We start from the raw sequence: 20286 nt of genomic DNA, 5'->3' as shown, positions 1-20286 counted from the left end.
AAGTTTTGAAATGTTAACATTCGATAATCACCCCACTTCCATACTGTCGATTGTATGGGTCGAAGGCAAGTCTAAGATAGTCGATAACTCAGTCTTGGTACTTTTAAATGTTTGATGTTTGTGTTGTCTTTGGAATTGAATTTGAAGTCGGGATAACAGTTGTTCTATGTGCTTTGACATGTTTCAATGGAGTATTTGTCTGCCTTGAGTGTTTACATTGTTATTTTATGTGACATTCAGTGATCCAGGTTCCTTTTGATGTTTTAGTACATATCGAGACATTTGTACTCAGACTTTTTCATATTGTTCATGAATAAATCCAACAAGAAACATGACTTCCAGACATTTACAGAATCATATTCTCTTTATTTTCTGTGTCAAGAAAGGGAGAAAAATTTGCCTTTTGCACGGTATGTGGGTGTGACATTAATATTGGACATGGTGGAAGAAATGATTTAAATAATCATGTGAAGTGTGGCAAACTCGTAAGTTATAATAGATTGAAGGAAGATGACTAGAAAATAGACACCTTTTTGTCTAGTCTGGAAACATTGACAGTGATGTAATTAAGGGCGAATGTCTGTTAACTTCCTTTTTGGTGGAACACAATGTGCACTTAAGTGCAGCTGATCATGCAGGTGCTTTATTTAAGTTGATGTTTCCCACATCAGAAGTTGCAAAGAAATATATCTGTAGTTGCACGAAAATGACTTGTGTTGTAAATGAAATGGCAAAAAATGCATCATCTGAAGTGCCTTCAGGACAGACCATTTTCTTTGGCTGTGTGTGGAAGCAATGATATGAATTTCAAGTTGTATCTGTTGTTGTTACATTCTGTGATATTCTGTGGGAAAAAGTAGTGAACACTGTGCTTTTCACACCAGTGTTAGTTGCAGACTCAACAGAGCGAAACATAGGTAATCTGATGTTACCACAGCTGAATTCTCATAACATACCAATTGAAAGCTGTGTGGCTTTCTGTACTGACAATGCTCCTGTTATGGTAGGACACAAAAATGAAGTTTCAGCAGTTCTGAAGGCATTTCATCCAGGTATTGCTATCATAGGTTGCATATACCACCTGATTAATGTAGCAGTTGAATGAAGTGCTGGAAGATTACCATGTGAAGTGGATGAGATCCTTGTTGATATATTTTGTTTCTTAGAGCTGAGTGTCAAAAGAAAAGAATGCCTTCAGAAATTTCAGAAAGTGCATAATAAAGAGCCAAAGAAGATTCTGAAGCATGTATGTACAAGGTGGTTATCTTAGGCAGAAATTTGGATAGACTGCTGGACCATTGGGAACCATCTCTTTCTTTTTTCAAGGAGGAAGTAATATTGTGTATCCAAAACATTTCCACAAGCTTGACATTTTTCAGAATACCTAGAGTAGAACGAAGTGGATCCAAAGAGTATCAGAAGAAGAGAATTCTTGATCCTGCTACTACAAAAGCTCCTAAAAGAATAGCATATTCTTCCACATGAGACAAACTCATCTTAAATGTAAGGCTTTTGCTACAATAAATGGTGGAAGAATTCTTTTTGTTCCTGCCCTCAAACTTGAACAAGGCCCTTTGCATTTTCCTTCAAGTGACTATTCCTGAATTTGACAAATTGAATGTTGCCCTTCAGACTTCTTCCCCACAAGTTCATTTTTTATTATAACTTCTAATGGATTTGCTGTAGCAGTTGTTTACCAAGTTTTTTAAATCCAAAATTGTCGAAAGGTGCTCTACCAACTGAACTACCCAAGCACGACTCACGCCCCGTCCTCACACCATTACTTCTGCCAGTACCTTGTCTCCTACCTTCCAAACTTTACAGAAGCTCTCCTGCAATTGATTGATTGATTGATATCCTGGATACATATAAATTCCTTTTCTTTTGATCAGTGAGAAACTACTTTTGTACTGCCTCTGACTACGTCATAGTTTTTCAATATTTCAAAAAAAAAAGAATAATGATGTTTTTATATAAAGATGAATATAAAATTTTCAGCTAATTTTGTTTCATATCACTTGGAAACCCTTTAAATATCTTTCAAATGAACTCAATTTCATTGTTCGTTTTACCTTTTTTGGCACCTGTTTACTCAGCAACCTTTTGTCAGAAAAATGCGAAAAAAATTGCTTTGTTTAGCTGATCATGACTACTACATGCATACTTCAGTTTAAAGAAATCTAAAAGGGTCGGGTTGTAGCAGTTTGTGATTTGAAATGGTATAACCCGAAAGTAATCGGGTGATACGTCTGTTCTGTTTCCCCTGAAGATTATTTATTTATTTTATTTTTTTTCCTTGACGCGAGTCTCAAGTCTACTATAAATAGGTTGTGAAGCCTAATATTAGTTAAAGCCACGGAAAGTGAAACCACAAAGATAAATTTTGAAATGCCCTCGCTTTTGTCTTCCTGTACAAAATTGAAGAGCCAGAATGCATAATTTCTGAAATCATGCAAGACCTCACACCACCATGATGTATAGATTACATTCTTACTGAAAAAAAGAAATGAAGAAAAATTTGACTTATGATACATTATATTTTGATAAAAAATGTATTTCTGTGATATTGCATTGTTTTCAGTAACTAATTTAAACATCTACAAAAAAATAATGTGGAAATACTTACTCCATTTTAGAAACAAAGGAATAAAATAGTTTAGGGAACTCATTTACAGTTAGATCTGTATCAAATTAAATAGAAAAGTTTGCCCTACACCCATAATTTTATATCTAACGAAACAACTTATTACGCTCTTCTATTTAGCACTGATATGTAAAATTATGACGAAAAAAATTTTACAACATATCACAGCTGCCAGAAATGCTGTTACAGACATAACACTTCATTTTCCTCTAATGAACTAGGAATTCCGAAACATTTTTCAAAAATATATTTGGCACGTTCCAGAAATGTGGAAATTTAAAGAATTATGGAGAATTTTTCTACTCATTGCTACCTTGCTGTGGTCAACTCATCAGCTTATATCAGTGGGATGATAGGACAGGGAGAGTAATTAAAGTGGTACAGGAAGGTTCTATAGACAGTGATTTCAGAATGTTGAACAACAAGTTAGCAAAGTTTCAAGTTCACTGTTTTATCAAAAATAAATAGAGTTCCTTTTGTAAAATGACAAAAGCTGAAAAAAATTCAGATAAAATTTGTGTTCTCTAGATTTATTTCATTGACAACTTTACAGTTGCTTATCAGGATGAAGTGCAGAGCGCACAAAAAACTAATTACCAAAACACTAGGCATTAATTACCAAAACAATAGGCATCAGTGACTTAACACGATATTCTGTCCTGTTTCATATGCTATTATATCTGAATAAAAAGTTCTTGGGTTTCCAGCTGCATCAAATTAACTTCCGCATGCTTTTGAACAAGCACTCCATGTCCATTGTCAAGTGGTATTGACTGGAAGTGGGCTGCTGGTTCACTCTATTAAGGGTGTTTATTTTGAAGGCTTCTTTAATTACACCACCCCAGAATCCATTATTACGAGCTACGACAGAGGTTTCATTAAATTTGATGCAGTGACCTTTTTCTAAAGAATGTTCACTTACAGTGGATTTCTTGGGGTAGCGGAGGTGATAAGACGTCTCATGCTCCTTCCTTTGTTGTTCTACATTGTGTACTGTTTGCCCGACCAACGTAAGACTGGCCACATTTGCAATGTATCATGTAGACCTCAGATGTTTTGAGACTTGTTGTGGCGAGAGATATAGACACGTAAGAAAAGACTCAACATTGTACCTTCACCACAGGACATGGGAAAAATTGGTGACATCGAACAGGTGGTCCGCAAGCTCCCCAGTGAAGCAGCAAAGGAAACATGGCGAGAAACTTGCAAAGCTACCAGCACACAACATGGGCAGGACTTTAGTGCAGTGGCCTGCACACGCTCTGCAATGATGAAAGCTTTTTGGTCCTTTCTGCTGACAGTCTCTTTAATGAAAAAAGTGTGTTTTTGAACATTTTTCATAAAAAGTCTGAATGAATGAATGTATCGTACTTTCTATACATTCTGTCAACTTAGTGGCCTACATACCAGATACTTAAAAAAAATGTCTGTAGGTCAATTCATTACTGAGCCCTAGGTCTCTGAAAGTTGGGAAAATCGTGCCTGATTAATGACACTTTAGTCTTCAGACCTAAATTCATAAAAAATTGTTTGAGTTAGGACAGTGCTATTTGATAGTTTTACTATTAAAACATGTAGATATCTTTGTACCAGATATGACTAAATTCTGAAATGGTTCCTTTAGGATTCACCTAAATGTCTGTGATTTTACACAGTATGACCCCATATTAGAGACTCTGCAGATTTTGTCAGCGAAATTAGTCGTCTTCGACTTAGTGAGGGTGACGTTATAGCAGTTTTGATGTAATGGTGCTGTTTTTGAATAGGCATAACAAGGTTTTCTTTGGCCCTAATATTCCACTAAAGTGGCCAGTATCATGATCAGAAGGATGGCATTGCGACAGGAAGCCATGGATGACACAGCCATCATTTGGTCCCATGGAGTTCTTGAAACATCTCAACAGCATTAACAGTAACGCCAAGTTCTCCTTGGAAGTAGAAGAAGAAAATTCGTTGCCCTTCCTTTACTTCCTTGTCTACTGTAGGCTAAGTAAATACCTTGGCCACAACATGTATGGAAATTGCTCACATTGATCTGTACTTGCATGCTATTAACCATCCATCATTGCTCAGGGCAGAAGTGTACTGTGTTACATTGGTGCATTGTGCAAGAACTGTACCAGAGAACAGTAATCTGCCCCAAGAGCTGAGCGACCTATGCCAGATGTTTAGGAATAGTGGTGACAACGTTCACCAGTTAGAAGTGATCACAAGCAAGGTTCACAATGAGCCCAGTGAGGAGAAGCAGGAAAAGAAATTTGCTTTCTTGCCTGTCTGTAGCCCCATTTCGGCAAGATAAGCCTCCAGCTGAAAAGACACAATAGCAAATCGAGCTTCAGGCCTCCGACAAAAGTCTGGTAATCACTGATACCAGTAAAAATGCAGCAAGTCTCAGAACACCTCGGGTCTACAAGTTACTGTACAAGTGTGGCCAGTCTCACATTGGACAAACAATGTGCATTGTACTACAATGCGTGAGAGGCTTTATCACCTACACTACCTCGACAAACTCACTTTAGCTGAGCATGCTTTAGAAAATTTTCAAGGGATCAAATTTGATGAAACTTCTGTAGCGGCTTGCGCTACTGGCTTCTGGGACTGTGTAATTAAATAAGCCATAGAAACAGAATAATTGAAAACACACTTTGTAGAGATGGTGGCTTGCTGCTGACTATGACATTGGATCCAACAAACTTGAAATTAAAATGAGCACATCGAATGTGGAATCAACTTTTATCCATACATGACAATTCCGTGAGCATCAGAGCAGCCCTATAAAAAGTCCTACCACTTTACAATGGTCAAGGAGTGCTTGGTCGAAAGCCCTTGGAATTTTAACCGGGCTGGAAACTCGAGAGCTTCTTATGCAATGTTACCACTATGCTTCCAGAAATGAGATTTCCACTCTGCAGCAATGTGCGCACTGATATGAAACTTCCTGGCAGATTAAATCTGTGTGCCGGACCGATACTCGAACTCGGGACCTTTGCCTTTCATGAGCAAGTGCTGTACCAACTGAGCAACCCAAGCATGACTCACAACTCGCCCTCACAGCTTGGAAGGTTCTGGCAGAATTGAAGCTGTGGGGACGGGTCGTGACTCGTGCTTGACTAGCTCAGTTAGTTGAGCATTTGCCCGCGAAAGGCAAAGGTCCCGAGTTCGAGTCCCGGTCTGGCACACAGTTTTAATCTGCCAGGAAGTTTCTTACCACTATACATCTACATTCTTATGCTATTATACCTGTCTGCAGCATGATAAGCTAGCTGTTCAAGCTTTTAATCAGAAAATACTTTAGAACCTTGAAAATAAATGTCCTGGTCTTAAAATCAGGAAAATATACTCTTGAGGAAGCTAGTCAACATGTCAAACAGCAGTACACATTAGCCAGTATAACTTTCAGCAAATATGGTGGTCTTATGTTGAATTTGCAGTTCCTTTAGGTGCCCCAAAGAAAAGGGTTTCTTGATGGTGTTGGAAAGCTGAATCATCTTGTGTAGCACGGTGAGAAAGCTAGACTGGCTCTCATTACTGATTTGGTCATCTTTCGTAAAATGTGTGAAGTCCATAACTGGTTAAGTTGATGTAATAACAGAAACCTATTGCGAACCAGAGTGTTCAAGAAAAAATTTTTACATAACCATTTGAAATGGTGAAAAATTTCCCTTACTTGGTCAGTGGATTATTTTTAAACTAGAATGTAAAGGAGGACATTTGCATAAATTCTTTGGACAAGTTGTTAGCTAAGCACACGAAAAGAAAAGAAACTGGGTAATTCCTTAAGAGGAGGAATTTGTATGGACAGAAAAGAATGATACTAATGAAGCTGATATTTCACAAGTGGTGTGTATTGTACAAGAGCCTATCACAGATCCTTGGGAAAGGTTAATCTGTGCTGAAATAGAACTAAACTTTTTCAAATAAATTTGTTCTCTCTTATCATAATGCACTGCATTTATTTATAAATATATCACTACACAATGATTTTAACATTATTAGATATATAATTTCAGTCCTCTGTAAGTTAAATGGATGTGTTGGTCTGTAACATTTGTCTTATTTCGTATTGGTTATGGCAAATTTATATAATGTCCGATATGTTTTCATAAACACTGTCCCTTGTACTTTACAAGGGCTGTAACAAAAAGGTATGGCTAAACTTTCAGGAAACATTCGCACAGAGAGGAAGAAAACATATTATATGAACATGGGTCCAAAAACACTTTATTTCCTTGTTTAGAGCTCAATTTCCATAACTCTTCAACACATTAATGACTGAAAAATATAGCAAAAGAATGTATAAGCGGTGTGAAACACTTTTCTAAATGAAATGTTCAAAAATCCTCTGTTAGCAAGAATAGATGCATCAGCCCTCCATCACAGTGAATCCCTGAGGCTCTTGTGTATTGCTTTCACAGCCTTCCACAATGTGGGCGCACAGGCTGTACATCTTGTACCAGGGCTTCGTATACAAAAGCTTTCAGATGTCCCCACAAATTAAAGTGTACTAGGCTTAGCTCTGGATGGCAAGGAGGCCAAGGAATTTGTTCAGCTCTACCTACCCACCTGTCAAGGAATCTTGTGGTTTAGAAACCTACAGACATTAACATTGAAATGAGGAGCAACTCGATTTTACATAATGTATGTGTTTTGTTGCACTCATAAATGCATATGTTAAAGTCTTTGCTGAGTCTTTTGATTATGTTGTACCATAAATTTGACATTCTGCAATTTTCTTGGGAAGGGGGGATTAGGTAGGGTAAGGGAGGAAGAGATTTCAAACTCAATTTTCCAACATATAAGCCCATTAAATGCAGTCTGTAATTGTAGCTATTTAATGGATTAAAATAATATTATACCAGAATAATCTATGAGAAACTTGATTTAATTGTAACTCCCATCAGTTAGAAATGAGATGGTCAGCAGTATTTGCTGAGACAACTGAATGATTGATGTGATAAAGCTATTTATTGGTACAAAATTTTTGCACTCACTGAACTGATTAAATAAGATGTGAATTAATGTTTGCATATTATGTCAGTTTAGTTTTGATCTTGTTCCCACTCCTACGGTGACCGTATTGTGGTTAGTCATTTGAAGTACGAGAAACAGAAGAAATGGACAGACTGGCTGTAACTATATGTTGTCCTAAATAGAAACAGGTATTAGCTTACAGTATCTAATTTTCCCCAAGCAGAACTAATTGAATTCGCCCTTAGGATTCTGTTTAAAGAAAAAAAGATGGTTCAGTAGAAACTGGTTGAAGAAAATCCTAGAAATTTCTCTTGCCAGTATGAAAGTTATTGCACAAACTTTAACATGGCTGTCAAATGGAGTTTCCAGGGATATTTCTACTTTGTCAGGTTTATTAGAAAAGCAATAATTGCTAGTGTCACTTTTGATGCTGTCAGCTGATGTGCATTATTCCTGTGTATTACTGCTTATTATATTACATGTCATATCCCTTCTTATACAATCTCCTATTTTGAAACCCTTATTTCCATAGCATTTTAAAATTGCAGATGTGAATATAATTTAAAATATCATTTCCCATTGAAATATGAAATAATATATTGTATATTACAGCAAAGGGTGGCTCAGGAGGTCCTTACAACTCTCAAAGAACACCCGGATGCATGGACCAGAGTGGATACTATTCTGGAATTTTCACAGAATCAGCAGACGAAGTATTATGCTCTGCAGATCCTGGAACAAGTAATTAAAACAAGATGGAAGGTTTTACCAAGGAACCAATGTGAAGGTATATCACATTGCTTGTTCATAATTGTTTTTTCTCCGTGTTTATGAATTGCATGCAGGAAGTTATTTTGTACAAGTTTCAATATCTTTACAGTTGCATTTACGATGGTCATTCTGTAAGTTATGGCAACTATAGTATATCACGCAAACATGTGGCATCACCATAATCACGGTAAATATGTACGAAACCCCATGGCAAACAGTACAGAAATCAACTGACAGATTGTGACTGCATGTGGGGATGCCAGCCTTGGTGCCAGCACCAGAAACACTGAGTATAAGCTTGGCTGTGCTACAAGTTAAGGGCAACAGTGTTCCGCATTTTATGACAGTACTTGAAGGTGTGCAGAAGTGTAGATAATGGGTAACACATCAGTTAAGAGGAGCAAAAGTAGACGCTGCCTGGAAGTGTTTGAAATGGGTACCACATGGGTTAACAGAGGTGCAGAAGCGGGCATATCGACCTGGAGTGATTAGAGTGGGAAGGAAATGACATGCTGAATCACATTATTGTGACTGATGGAACCTTGACACAAGTGCATGAATCATTGAAGACCCAGTGAGTAGAATGGCGTTATCCACGTTCATGACACCTGGAGTGACAGAATACATCACCCACGCAGGTCACACTCATTCTGTCTTATAACAACGATGTATTCTGTAGTGTCACCCTGTTAGAAATGTCAAATACTACCACAACTTTCTGCTGTATCATTTGCGACACGAACTTTAATGAAAACATCTGGCACTGCTGGATAATGCAGTCATACTCCATGAAAATGGTACAGCCCACACAGCAGACATCATAAAGAATTATGTACAGCAATGGGGGATGACATTTCATTGACATATGGCACACATTGATGGGAATGCCAGTGACATTCAATGCCTTCCGTATCATTGGCAGTGGAGTGTAAATGCACTGGGGGACTATTGAAGGACATTACTTGATTTTGATTCACTATTGTTCCATTTGTACTTGTGTGCAATAAATTTATACAGAGTTCCAAGAGTTCCAATGCATGTTTTCCATTTCACACCTTGCTGTGACCATCCGTACTGGAACTCTCTTTTATATTGGTACACAGATACACACTGCTGTATCATTCAGTGCATATTGTGGAATTCCCACGTTGTCTCATAATTGTAAGATATACTATTGTTGTCATGACTTATAGAATGACTCTTGTATAATCATCAATGTGGTTTTTATCCACCTGTAATAAAGCTCACCCAATTTTTTGTGGCTCCTTTTGCAGGTTCTGTTTTCTCACATGGTCAGCCATTCTCTTACATGACGATTGCTTGTAGAATGTCTTTTAGCTTTGATTTGGCCTTGCATTTTTGGTGCAACATGTGTTCTTTAATTTGGATCTGAAACTACTTGTGTTGTCTAGAGACTCTCTCATAGGTGTTTAGCTGTTAAACTTCCCATTCTTTCAAATCTAATTGCTTGAGTGTTTCAATAATAGATTTCATTTTACTTAATTGCTTTCTGATTATACCCCTTTCTTTAAGGCACAGCCTGCAGTATACCTTCTGTAGCAGTGTTTAAATGCCCTGTCAAGTTATAATTGCACGAAGAAAAATGATTTTCATTAATTTACATTGTGGTAGTACCCATTTATTAGCACACACGGTCTTAAGGTTAAAATAATGGTCTAGATTGCAGTGGTATTGATTTATTATGACCGATTTTGGCTTTTTAGTTAGTTGTATTCGCATGTGAGCCCTGCAAGGATAGGAATAGCAGAGCTGCATGGAGTACTAAATGTATGGCGTTATAAGGAAATACAGAAATGCCGTAGCGTTTACTCCTGTGGCTAGTGCTGGCAGTTCCTCACCTATTCTTGTGGTAGCAAGATTGTAACAGCCATAGCGCCACAGGTTAAATAGTTTGCAATTTCCATCCTGAATACGGATTATGTCAGCAAACCTAATGACAAAAGCTTTACAAAAAGTGAAATGTCGACGTTGTATGAAATTGACAAACTAAATTCTCAAAGCCCAGGTGCGAATATATAAGAAGTTAAACTATTACAAATCACTAGACAAGTGGTCGTTAAACATAGGCGAACTTACAGAATGAGCAAGGAAGTGGTTTCACCTAGTGACACTGGTATGAATGACAAAAACATCATTCTTCTCAATATTTTGTGGTAAATAAGGACACTAGAGAAAAGTAATTATGTGCACGTGTAGCTATCACATGAAGATATAATTAGCCGATACGCTATAATTAGGAGGTAAATTACATTAAATGATACACCCATTAAAATACATACTGTTTACTGCACAGTGTTCTGTACTGTGATTTCTGAAAACAACGCTGTTGTCAAAGCAACGCAGGCAACACTAGAGGGCACTGTCTAGCAAATCAACGATGATGTGTATACATTTTAATGCAACTTACTTCCTAACTAAACAATGGAAACTCCCAGTAAGAATATCAACAATGTAGGAAAAGACAGATTGCTGCTTGCCATAAAGAAGACATGTCAAGTTGCAGACGGACACAATTAACGGACACTCCCCCCCCCCCCACACACACACACGCACACAAGAGACCACAATCTCCAGCGTCTTGGGCCGGAATGCAGAATCATATGGGATGCAAGCAAAAATCTGGAGGGGGGGGGGGGGCGGGGGAATGGGAAGGGATATAGTGTAAGGGTGGGGAGGGAGACGAATGCTGTCTGGTGGAGTATGCAGGGACTGCATGACTAGACTGCCAACAGGTGCAGTGCCAGGAGGTTGTAAAGCAGGGAGGTAGAAGAAAAAATGAGCACAAAAAGGAGATGAGTGGGGAAAGACAGGCAGATGCATTGGCAAAGTGCTGCAAATAAACAGGATGGATGATGAGATGATAGGACAGTGGAGGTGGAAGCTGTTGGGTGGATGGTGTGTGGACAATATGTTACTGTTGGTTGAAGCTGGGATAAATAGACATGTCGAAGACCTTCTCTCTTTCTCATGATCCTTGCAATGGAAGTACTTCTTTGTTGGCAATCCCTCCAGCTGAAACCATCCTAATTCCAACATTAAACCCTGTCTCTTCAGTTCATACCACCATCCATCCGTGATCTCCCCCTTCCCCCCAACCTAACCACCAACTGGTCACTTTCCAGGAATTCCTTACCTCTAACATAGCCTCACCATCCTTCTCCAGGTCTCTTTCTCACAAGGGAACCTCCCCATCGCACCCCCCTCAGATTTAGTTATAAGTTGGCATAGTGGATAGGCCTTGAAAAACTGAACACAGATCAATCGAGAAAACGGGAAGAAGTTGTGTGGAACTATGAAAAAAATAAGCAAAATTTACAAACTGAGTAGTCTATGTGCAACATAAGCAACATCAAGGATTATGCGAACCCAGGTTCGCCATGGTCCCGTGGTTAGCGTGAGCAGTTGCGGAACGTGAGGTCCCTGGTTCAAATCTTCCCTCGAGCGAAAATTTTTTTTTCTTTATTTTCGCAAAGTTATGATCTGTCCGTTCGTTCATTGACGTCTCTGTTCACTGTAATAAGTTTAGTGTACGTGTTTTGCGACAGCACCGCAAAACCGCACGATTAGTAGACAAAAGGACGTGCCTCTCCAATGCGAACCGAAAACATTTGATCACAAGGTCATAGGTCAACCGATTCTTCCGCAGTAAAACACGTCTGATGTATTCTATACGACACTGGTGACTGCATGTGCGTCACATGACAAGAATATGTTGTCGCCCCACCTAACTTGTACAATCTGCGAATGGGTAAAAAGATCCTTCTACCTTGCCCGATTGAGGTTTTCTTATGGATATAATAATCATAAATAAAATAAATTAAACTTTTCCCGCGATGGAAGACTTGAACCAAGGACCTCTAGTTCCGCAACCGCTCACGCTAACCACTGGACTACGGCTCACCTGAGCTCACGTTATCATTGATGTTGGCTATCTTGCGCTGGACTACTCAGTTTGTATATTTTGCTTATTTTTTTCATAGTTCCACACAACTTCTTCCTGTTTTGTCTATTGATCTGTGTTCAGTTTTTCAAGGCCTAACCACTGAGCCAACTTACAACTAAATCTGAGGGGGGTGCGATGGGGAGGTTCCCTTGTCAGAACACCAACCTTTCAGTAGAAAAAAGAACTACTTCAAAACAAATCCTGACCTAATCATCCAACCTGCAGACAAAGATTCCACCACTGGTGTTATGAATCGCTGTGAATGCCTGCCAGAAGGCCTCCGCCAATTATCTGACTCCTCCACCTATAAACTCTGTCTGCCAGAGTGATGCCATCTCTGAAGGCAGACATAAATTCTAACCCCTGCTTAAAGCCTTAGGCCCTTACCAGAACATCTCCCCCAAATCCATTTCCCTCCCCACCTCTATGACACCCCCACATGCCCACCTTCTACATGATACCCAAAATCCAAAAACCCAACGATCTGGGACGTCAAATTGTGGCTGGTTATTGAGCCCCCACTGAAAGAATTTCTACCCTCATTGACCAACACACCAGCCAATTGCCCATAATCTAGCCTCCCATGTCAAAGAAATTTACCATTACTTCACCAACTCTCCACCTTCCCCACCACTTTATTTCCTGGATCCCTAATCGTCACTTTTGACGCCACCTCTCTGTACACCAACATCCCTCATGCCCACTGTCTTACCACTATTGAACACTTGCATTCCCTCACGTCCTTCAGACTCCAAACCGACTACCTCATTTCTCATACACCTTACTGACTGTATCCTAGTCCCCTATTGTTTCTCATTTGAAGGGGAGGTATATAATGAAATCTGTGGCACAGCTACGGGCACCCACAAGGCACCCTCCTACGCCAACCTTTCTATGGGCCCAGTCTGGTTCAGGTTCATTGACGATATCTTCATGATCTGGGCTCAGGGCCAAGACACCCTATCCTTGTTCCTTCGTAACGTCAACACCTTCTCTCTCATCAGCTTCATGTGGTCCTCCTCAACCCAGCATGCCAGCTTCCTAGATGGTGACCTCCTCCTCTCTGATGGCTCCATCCACACCTCTGTCCACATTAAACCCGCCAACCACCAACAGTATCTGAATTTTGACATCTGTCACCCCTTTCACACCAAAAAAATCCCTTCCACATAGCCTGGCTAACAGGAGGATGGCGTATCTGCAGTGACAAAACTCCTTTGCTGAGTATGCTGTAACGGTCTCACAAAGGCCTTCACAGACAGGCACTATGCCCCAGACATAGTCTACAAACAGATGTCATTTGCCTTTTCTCCTCACATCCCCAATCCTCCCACCACACTTAAGAACCAGCCACAAAGGAGTGGTCATATCCCTGTCGAAGGCCCAGGTGCAAACTTGTCCAGTCCAGCCACCCAGCACGTCCTATTCCAGTCCCTTCACAGGTTCATCCTACCCTGTCAGGTGCCAGGCCACCTGTGTAAGCAGCCATGTCATTTACCAGCTCTGCTGCAATAATTGCACAGCTTTTTCTATTGGTATGACTACCAACCAGCTGTCCACCAGGAGGAAAAGCACCACCAAGCTGGCCAAGAGCAAAGTAGACTGCCCTGTGGCACAAGATGCAGCTGAACATAATACACTTGATTTCAATGACAGCTTCATTGCCCCAAGCCATCTGGATCTTTCCCTCCCCCACCAGCTTTTCTGAACTGCACAGATGGGAGCTATCTTTGCAACCCTTCTCCGCTGCTGTAATATCCCAGTCGCAACCTACAGTAACATACTGTCACCACACCCTCCACCCAACAGTTTCAACCCCCCTCTGTCCTATCATATCATCTCCCTCTCTGTTCATTTGCAACCCTCGGTCACTGCATCCATCCGTCTTTCTCCACTCCTCCCCCCCTCCTCCTCTGTGCCCCACAACCATAACCTCCTTACACTGCGCCTGTTGGCAGTCTAGTTCCCGCACATTCCACCAGACATCGTTCGTCTCCATCCTCTTCCCCACCTCCCTTCAGATTGCTGCTTGCATCCCACGTGATGTTGCCTTCTGGCCCAAGATGCTGGCGTTGGCACCGTTGTGTACACCAGGTGTGCTTTAATGTGTGTGTGTGTGTGTGTGTGTGTGTGTGTGTGTGAGAGAGAGAGAGAGAGACGAAGGCTGTGGCTGAAAGCCAAATGTGAGTGTTTTATGATTGTGCCTGTCTGCAAATTGGTGTGTCTTTTTTACTTCCTAATTATATTTTCATGTGATATTAGCACATGCGTATAATTACTTTTCTCTAGTTCATTTGTTTATTGGCAAAATTTTGGTAAGAATGTTGTTTTTGTCATTCATACAAATGTCACTAGGTGACTTTGTTCCTCGCACATTCTGTAATGTCACCCATTTTTAACGTAAAAGACTGCTTGTGTGATGATTTGCAGTGGTTTAACTTATACATTTGTAAATGGTCTGCGAGAACTTAGTTTGTAAATTCCAGGTAACATCGATATTTCATGTTTTGTGGAGTGTTTACCACTGGTTGGTGCTGACATAATCCATATTTGGTTTGGGAATTGCATGTTACTTAACCTGTGACTCCATAACCATCAGTAGCAGTTACAATTGTGCTACCACGAGAAAAGCTGTGGAGCTGCCAACACCAGCCATAGGGGTAAATGCTGCATAATTTCTGTACTTTCTTGTAACCCTGTATGTTTTTGTATTCTCTGTGATTCGGCAAATCCTACCCTTGCAGGGTTGCTTCTGGAGATGGCTTTAAGTGAAAGTCTAAATTGACCATAATGAATAAATATCATTGCAATCTAGAGTGCTATGTTAAACAAATTAAAGCACCAGATCGATGTTCTCCTGTGGACAATATTATCTAACTGGAGATTTTGGTAATACTGGCAAATTGATGTAGTTTCACCCCTGTTGGGACACAGTCTGTGTGAGGTGTCTGTTATTTTTAGCTAATGCCTGTTGGAGGATATTAGGGGCTACAAATGCTAAAAGTTGTTGCTGGTGATATCTGATTCGCTATATGAATTCTGTTTGTGTATTGAGAGTGTTGCTTGTCCCAGCGAAACAGGCTCCACAAATGGTTTTTGTTCACTGTAGTGATTTTTAAATTGTTTAATGTTTTTGTTGATTCCAGTGATGAGCATTTTCTAAGTGTTATGAACTTTCGTACCTACTCAGAAAAACCGTGTTACTTGGTATATCCTTTAGACATTCATGGCCACTGCTTTCAACAAAACATAAGAGCATTTAAAGAATAACTATTTGTCTGAACACGGGGAAATTTATTGTGTAGGTGATAATTTACATGAATGCTTTTACTTCCCTGATACCCCTTTATATACTCTTCCATTCACCTGAGCTACAGAACGTGTGATCAATAATTGGATTCTGTGTAAGTCCAGGTATGCTCCACTCATGAACAACAAATTATATTAAAATTCTTAAACAGTCTTACTTTACTCGTAGTTTGTGAATAATTGAAACAGCTGGTTTATTTAATTGCTAACTCTTCCAAAGTCTTTCCAACTTGAAACCCCTCCACACATTCCTGTACATCTGCCTAATTATATCATCACACATAACTACTCATTTGAAGGGAAGGTACATCAACAAATCCACGGCACACTCATGGGGATGCACATGGCGCCCTCCTATACCAATCTGTTTATGGGCCACCTAGAGGAAAACTTTGTAGCGTTTCAGAATCCCAAACCCCTTGTCTGGTTCAGGTTCATTGATGCAACCCAGTGAACCACCTACTTGACAATGACCGCCATCATCGTTGTGGCTCCATCGACACCTCTGCCTGTATCAAGGGCATATATTGTCAACAGTGCCTTCATTTTGACAGCTGTCTTCCCTTCCACACCAAAAAGTCACTCCCACATAGTCTGGCTACTTGTGGAGGGCACATTTGTATTGATATGAATTATCTTGCCTCCACATTTTCTAAAATGTTGAAGATGTTGCTAGATTTTGCCTGGTACCTTCAATAATTTCTCATACTCTCCATTTTTGTTTGCCTGCCTGATGAATCCTTCTTTTGTAGCTTTCTGCCTAACTTCACTCTGCATCACTTGCAATTTGTGTCTGGTGCAGTTTCTTTATAATTTCATCACTATTATATATTTCATCAGATATTCTCCTTTTAATTGTGCTTTCCCATTGTATTGACATACTTCAGTGTTGTGTGGTATTTCGAATATATCTCCTTTGCGCTGATTAGTCTGGAGAGGAGTGAAACAAAAAAAAAAAAAAATTTAAACCTGCCAAAATGATAAAATATGCCAGTGGAAAGTCCGGGTGGAATGTAAATAGTTGAAGGATGAAATGTACAGAGCTATTAAATATGGGAGGAACTGAATCGTTGGAAGAGACACAAAAAAGACATAGAACTTTGCGAGCTGTCATACGAATTCTTTTTCAGAACTATAGAGCACTACTAACAACTTCCTCTCTCTCTCTCTCTCTCTCTCTCTCTCTCTCTCTCTCTCTCACACACACACACACACACACACACACACACACACACACACACACACACATTCATTTTGTGGACCAGTTTGACTGAAATTAGAAGTTTTGAGAAAATTATCAGTCTTCTTTATGTATCTTTCAGTGGCTCAGTGCCTCAGCTGTCTGCTGAGTTGTTACCTTTATTCCTTAAACCATTTAATGCATGATTTGTAGTTGGTCATAAAAATGTGTTGATCACAATCTTGCATGTGTTCCTGGCTAGTACAGGGATCGGGCATCTCTTTTTGTGTTATTAATGAGTAAACTTGTTAACCATGTTTTAAATAATATTATTTTCTGTTTTCTTCCAGGCATTAAGAAATATGTAGTCGGATTAATTATAAAAATCTCATCTGACCCAGAAACATTGGAAAGGGAGAAAGTATATTTAAACAAGTTAAATATGATTCTTGTGCAGGTGAGTGATTTGTATATATTTTTACATAATACCAATATAATGGAAGGAAACATTCCACGTGGGAAAAATTATATATAAAAACAAAGATGAGGTGACTTACCGAACAAAAGTGCTGGCAGGTCGATAGACACACAAACAAACACAAACACACACACAAAATTCAAGCTTTCGCAACAAACTGTTGCCTCATCAGGAAAGAGGGAAGGAGAGGGGAAGACGAAAGGAAGTGGGTTTTAAGGGAGAGGGTAAGGAGTCATTCCAATCCCGGGAGCGGAAAGACTTACCTTAGGGGGAAAAAAGGACAGGTATACACTCGCACACACGCACATATCCATCCACACATACAGACACAAGCAGACATATTTAAAGACCATATTTTTACATAATACTGTGGATTTAATACAGTTCAGTTTTAATGTAGATCACATGCTTCCCTATGACTAATAAGACTTAAGACAAATAACTATGTCTGCTGTTCGCTCAGCATTATAGTGTTGTAACTTCCACATTTCTGCTGTTGAATAACTTTTCATTGTGTTATATCTTGGTTGAGAGCAAATGCTGTAGCAGTTCCTTATACATCTGAACTGCTGCCAATTAGTAGTAGTTTCACGTGAGATTTATTTTAAAGGACAGGTTACATTGTGTGGTAGCTGTAACTTGGTGGATACGTCATGTGAAGTAAAACTGTAAGTTTCTTCCCTGTCAATGGCAGCACATGAGTGAGATGGGCTCTATTTACATTCTTTGCAGGTTTTCCTCGAGGAGTAAACATTGTTATCTTTTCGTAAACCATTCATTGAAATATATTAAAGAAAGCATGCTCACTGAAACTGATAATTGGAAAGAATGGAGGGTGGGGGGGTGGAAGAGCACACTTGCTCGGTTAGCAGAGTAAACTAGTCTGGTAAGTTGTACCAAATTGAGAACAAATCTATTCTTGCACAACAATATGGAGGAGAGCAGAATTTACATTCACAGGCAAGCAATTACTTGGGCTACAGAGCTGCACTTGGAGATACCGTCATTCTCTCTCTATTGCATCCTCCTCTTCAATTTTTTGTGCAGGAATGGCCTTGACACGCACACTTCAATTTAGCATGATTTGAACTAGAAAGAATTGTACCAGACCAGAAAACAATATTTAATCATATATTGTTTATTTAGCCGCAAGGCTATATTCCATAAGGCCAGGAGTAACACATATAAAAAAAATACACGCATGCAATAATTGACGCACACATGCAATATAATAATTGACAATAATAATATGATGATGATGAAGGACATTAAGATAATAACAATAGTCAGGGCTGCCACAGGTGCTGGAAATCGGGGAATATCAGGGAATTTCAAACACACCAGGGAAATTGAAAAATACAGGAAAAATCTCATTTTTGTCTCAGTAGATGAAGTGGGTTGTTTACTGAGGTGTCATTGATCATCACTCGCTGTATCTTCTCCTCAAATTTCTCAACCCACATTTTAATCGCACAGGCAGATGGCACCGGCCAATTCCGATTAATGCTGAAGTGGTTGCGAAATGCATGATGTGCTAGCTGGTACGAACTACAGTTTTGATAAAATGCTTTGACAGCGTATGCACAATGCTGTGGGGTCCAGTGCTCCATTATGACTTAACTGCTATTTCACTCCAAATGTAACTGACACTGTCCCCTCCACCTCTCTCCAACGCAGCTTGATTCGCACATTTTTTAAAATTGCTAGATATTATGCCTCACCTTGTACGAGTGATTGGAAAATAAAACAAAATCCCAAACATTGAAGGATATCATAGCATAACATATCCCTGTGAATTATTTTAATCGAATAGGAGCACGGATGGATAGTAAAATTTTCAAAAATTAGTTTCACACACATTCTGTTCCACAGGTTTAGTGATTTTTAGGAGAAAAATGATGCCATAGAAAGCTGTTCCATTGCTTGATAACGTCCCTTCAATTCTAGTGAGAGGATTCTCATATCTGATTATGGTCTCATAGTAACTAAGTTTCCACCTCCTAATGTGGCTGTGATACAGTCAGTGGACCAAGTCGTAATTGCGTCAGTAAAACGGCGCTACCGGGATGTTCCACTGAAAAAACTAGTTGCTGAGAATGATATGGTAGTGGTCTGGAAGAAGTTGACAATTCATGATGCTGTACACATTCTGATGCCTGGAAAGAAGCCAAGCCTCATACATTAGTTCAATCATGGAGGAAAATTCTTCCAGATAGAGAGAAGTAAGTGATTTTCAGGGTTTCAGTAATGAAGAAATAAAAACTGCACAAAAAATTAATTTGGGTTTAAATAGTTTTCAAGATGTCGATAAAGAAAAGTTGGATGAATTTTATTCACAGTGGATGCTGTTGAACTCCATGACTCTTCCTTTATAGGGTGTAGAAAAATTTCCGCTACCAGTCACAATAAAAGGTTATTTATTTGTCACACGACCTGTTTTGGGCTTGCGACCATCTTCAGGTATTTATACATTCCTGTACATGTTTATATGCTGAAGAGCAGTGTATAAATACAAAAATTATTTACTGGTGACTAAACAGATACAAGTGGCAAGGCAGCATTTGCGAAAATATATCTGTACTTACATAAAGATGAAGTATCATTATTATAGTTACGCTGTGGTGACAGTTTTTCCACTTAGTTCCACCGTTATTATCATTTTCACGTCCATATTTCAGTTTTATAAAGTTTAGCTGCATATTTCACTATTACGATGTGCACTCATGAAATACACTGTGTTTGCATTGTGGGCTGTGGTCAAATAACTTAGACATAGCAGGTGTAAAGATGTTGCAGGTGTAAAGGACTGTGTTTTTAGAACACATACTGGAATCACCTTTTTATATGATATTGTGCTGACTTTAACAACTAATGGAAGAACATAATTGAGCAAATTAGAGTGTAAGTCTGAAGTCAATATTACTACAGTAATGAAAATCACTACGTTGAATAGAAAATCACATAATTTA

General features: G+C 39.3%; 1 protein-coding gene across 2 annotated transcripts in view; it reads left to right on the top strand.

Moving 5' to 3' along the window:
- The window catches only part of LOC124619217 (exportin-1), a 136267-nt gene that overhangs the window by 13631 nt on the left and 102350 nt on the right, over positions 1-20286 (top strand). For both annotated transcript variants that reach the window (XM_047145436.1, XM_047145437.1), the window contains exons 3-4: positions 8228-8402; positions 17190-17296. In XM_047145436.1, coding sequence (XP_047001392.1) covers positions 8228-8402; positions 17190-17296 — 282 coding nt within the window. The remainder of the gene's footprint in view (positions 1-8227; positions 8403-17189; positions 17297-20286) is intronic.

Source organism: Schistocerca americana, chromosome 6, assembly GCF_021461395.2.
Source record: "Schistocerca americana isolate TAMUIC-IGC-003095 chromosome 6, iqSchAmer2.1, whole genome shotgun sequence".
Lineage (NCBI taxonomy): Eukaryota > Metazoa > Arthropoda > Insecta > Orthoptera > Acrididae > Schistocerca > Schistocerca americana.
This window is presented reverse-complemented; position numbering and strand designations above follow the sequence as displayed.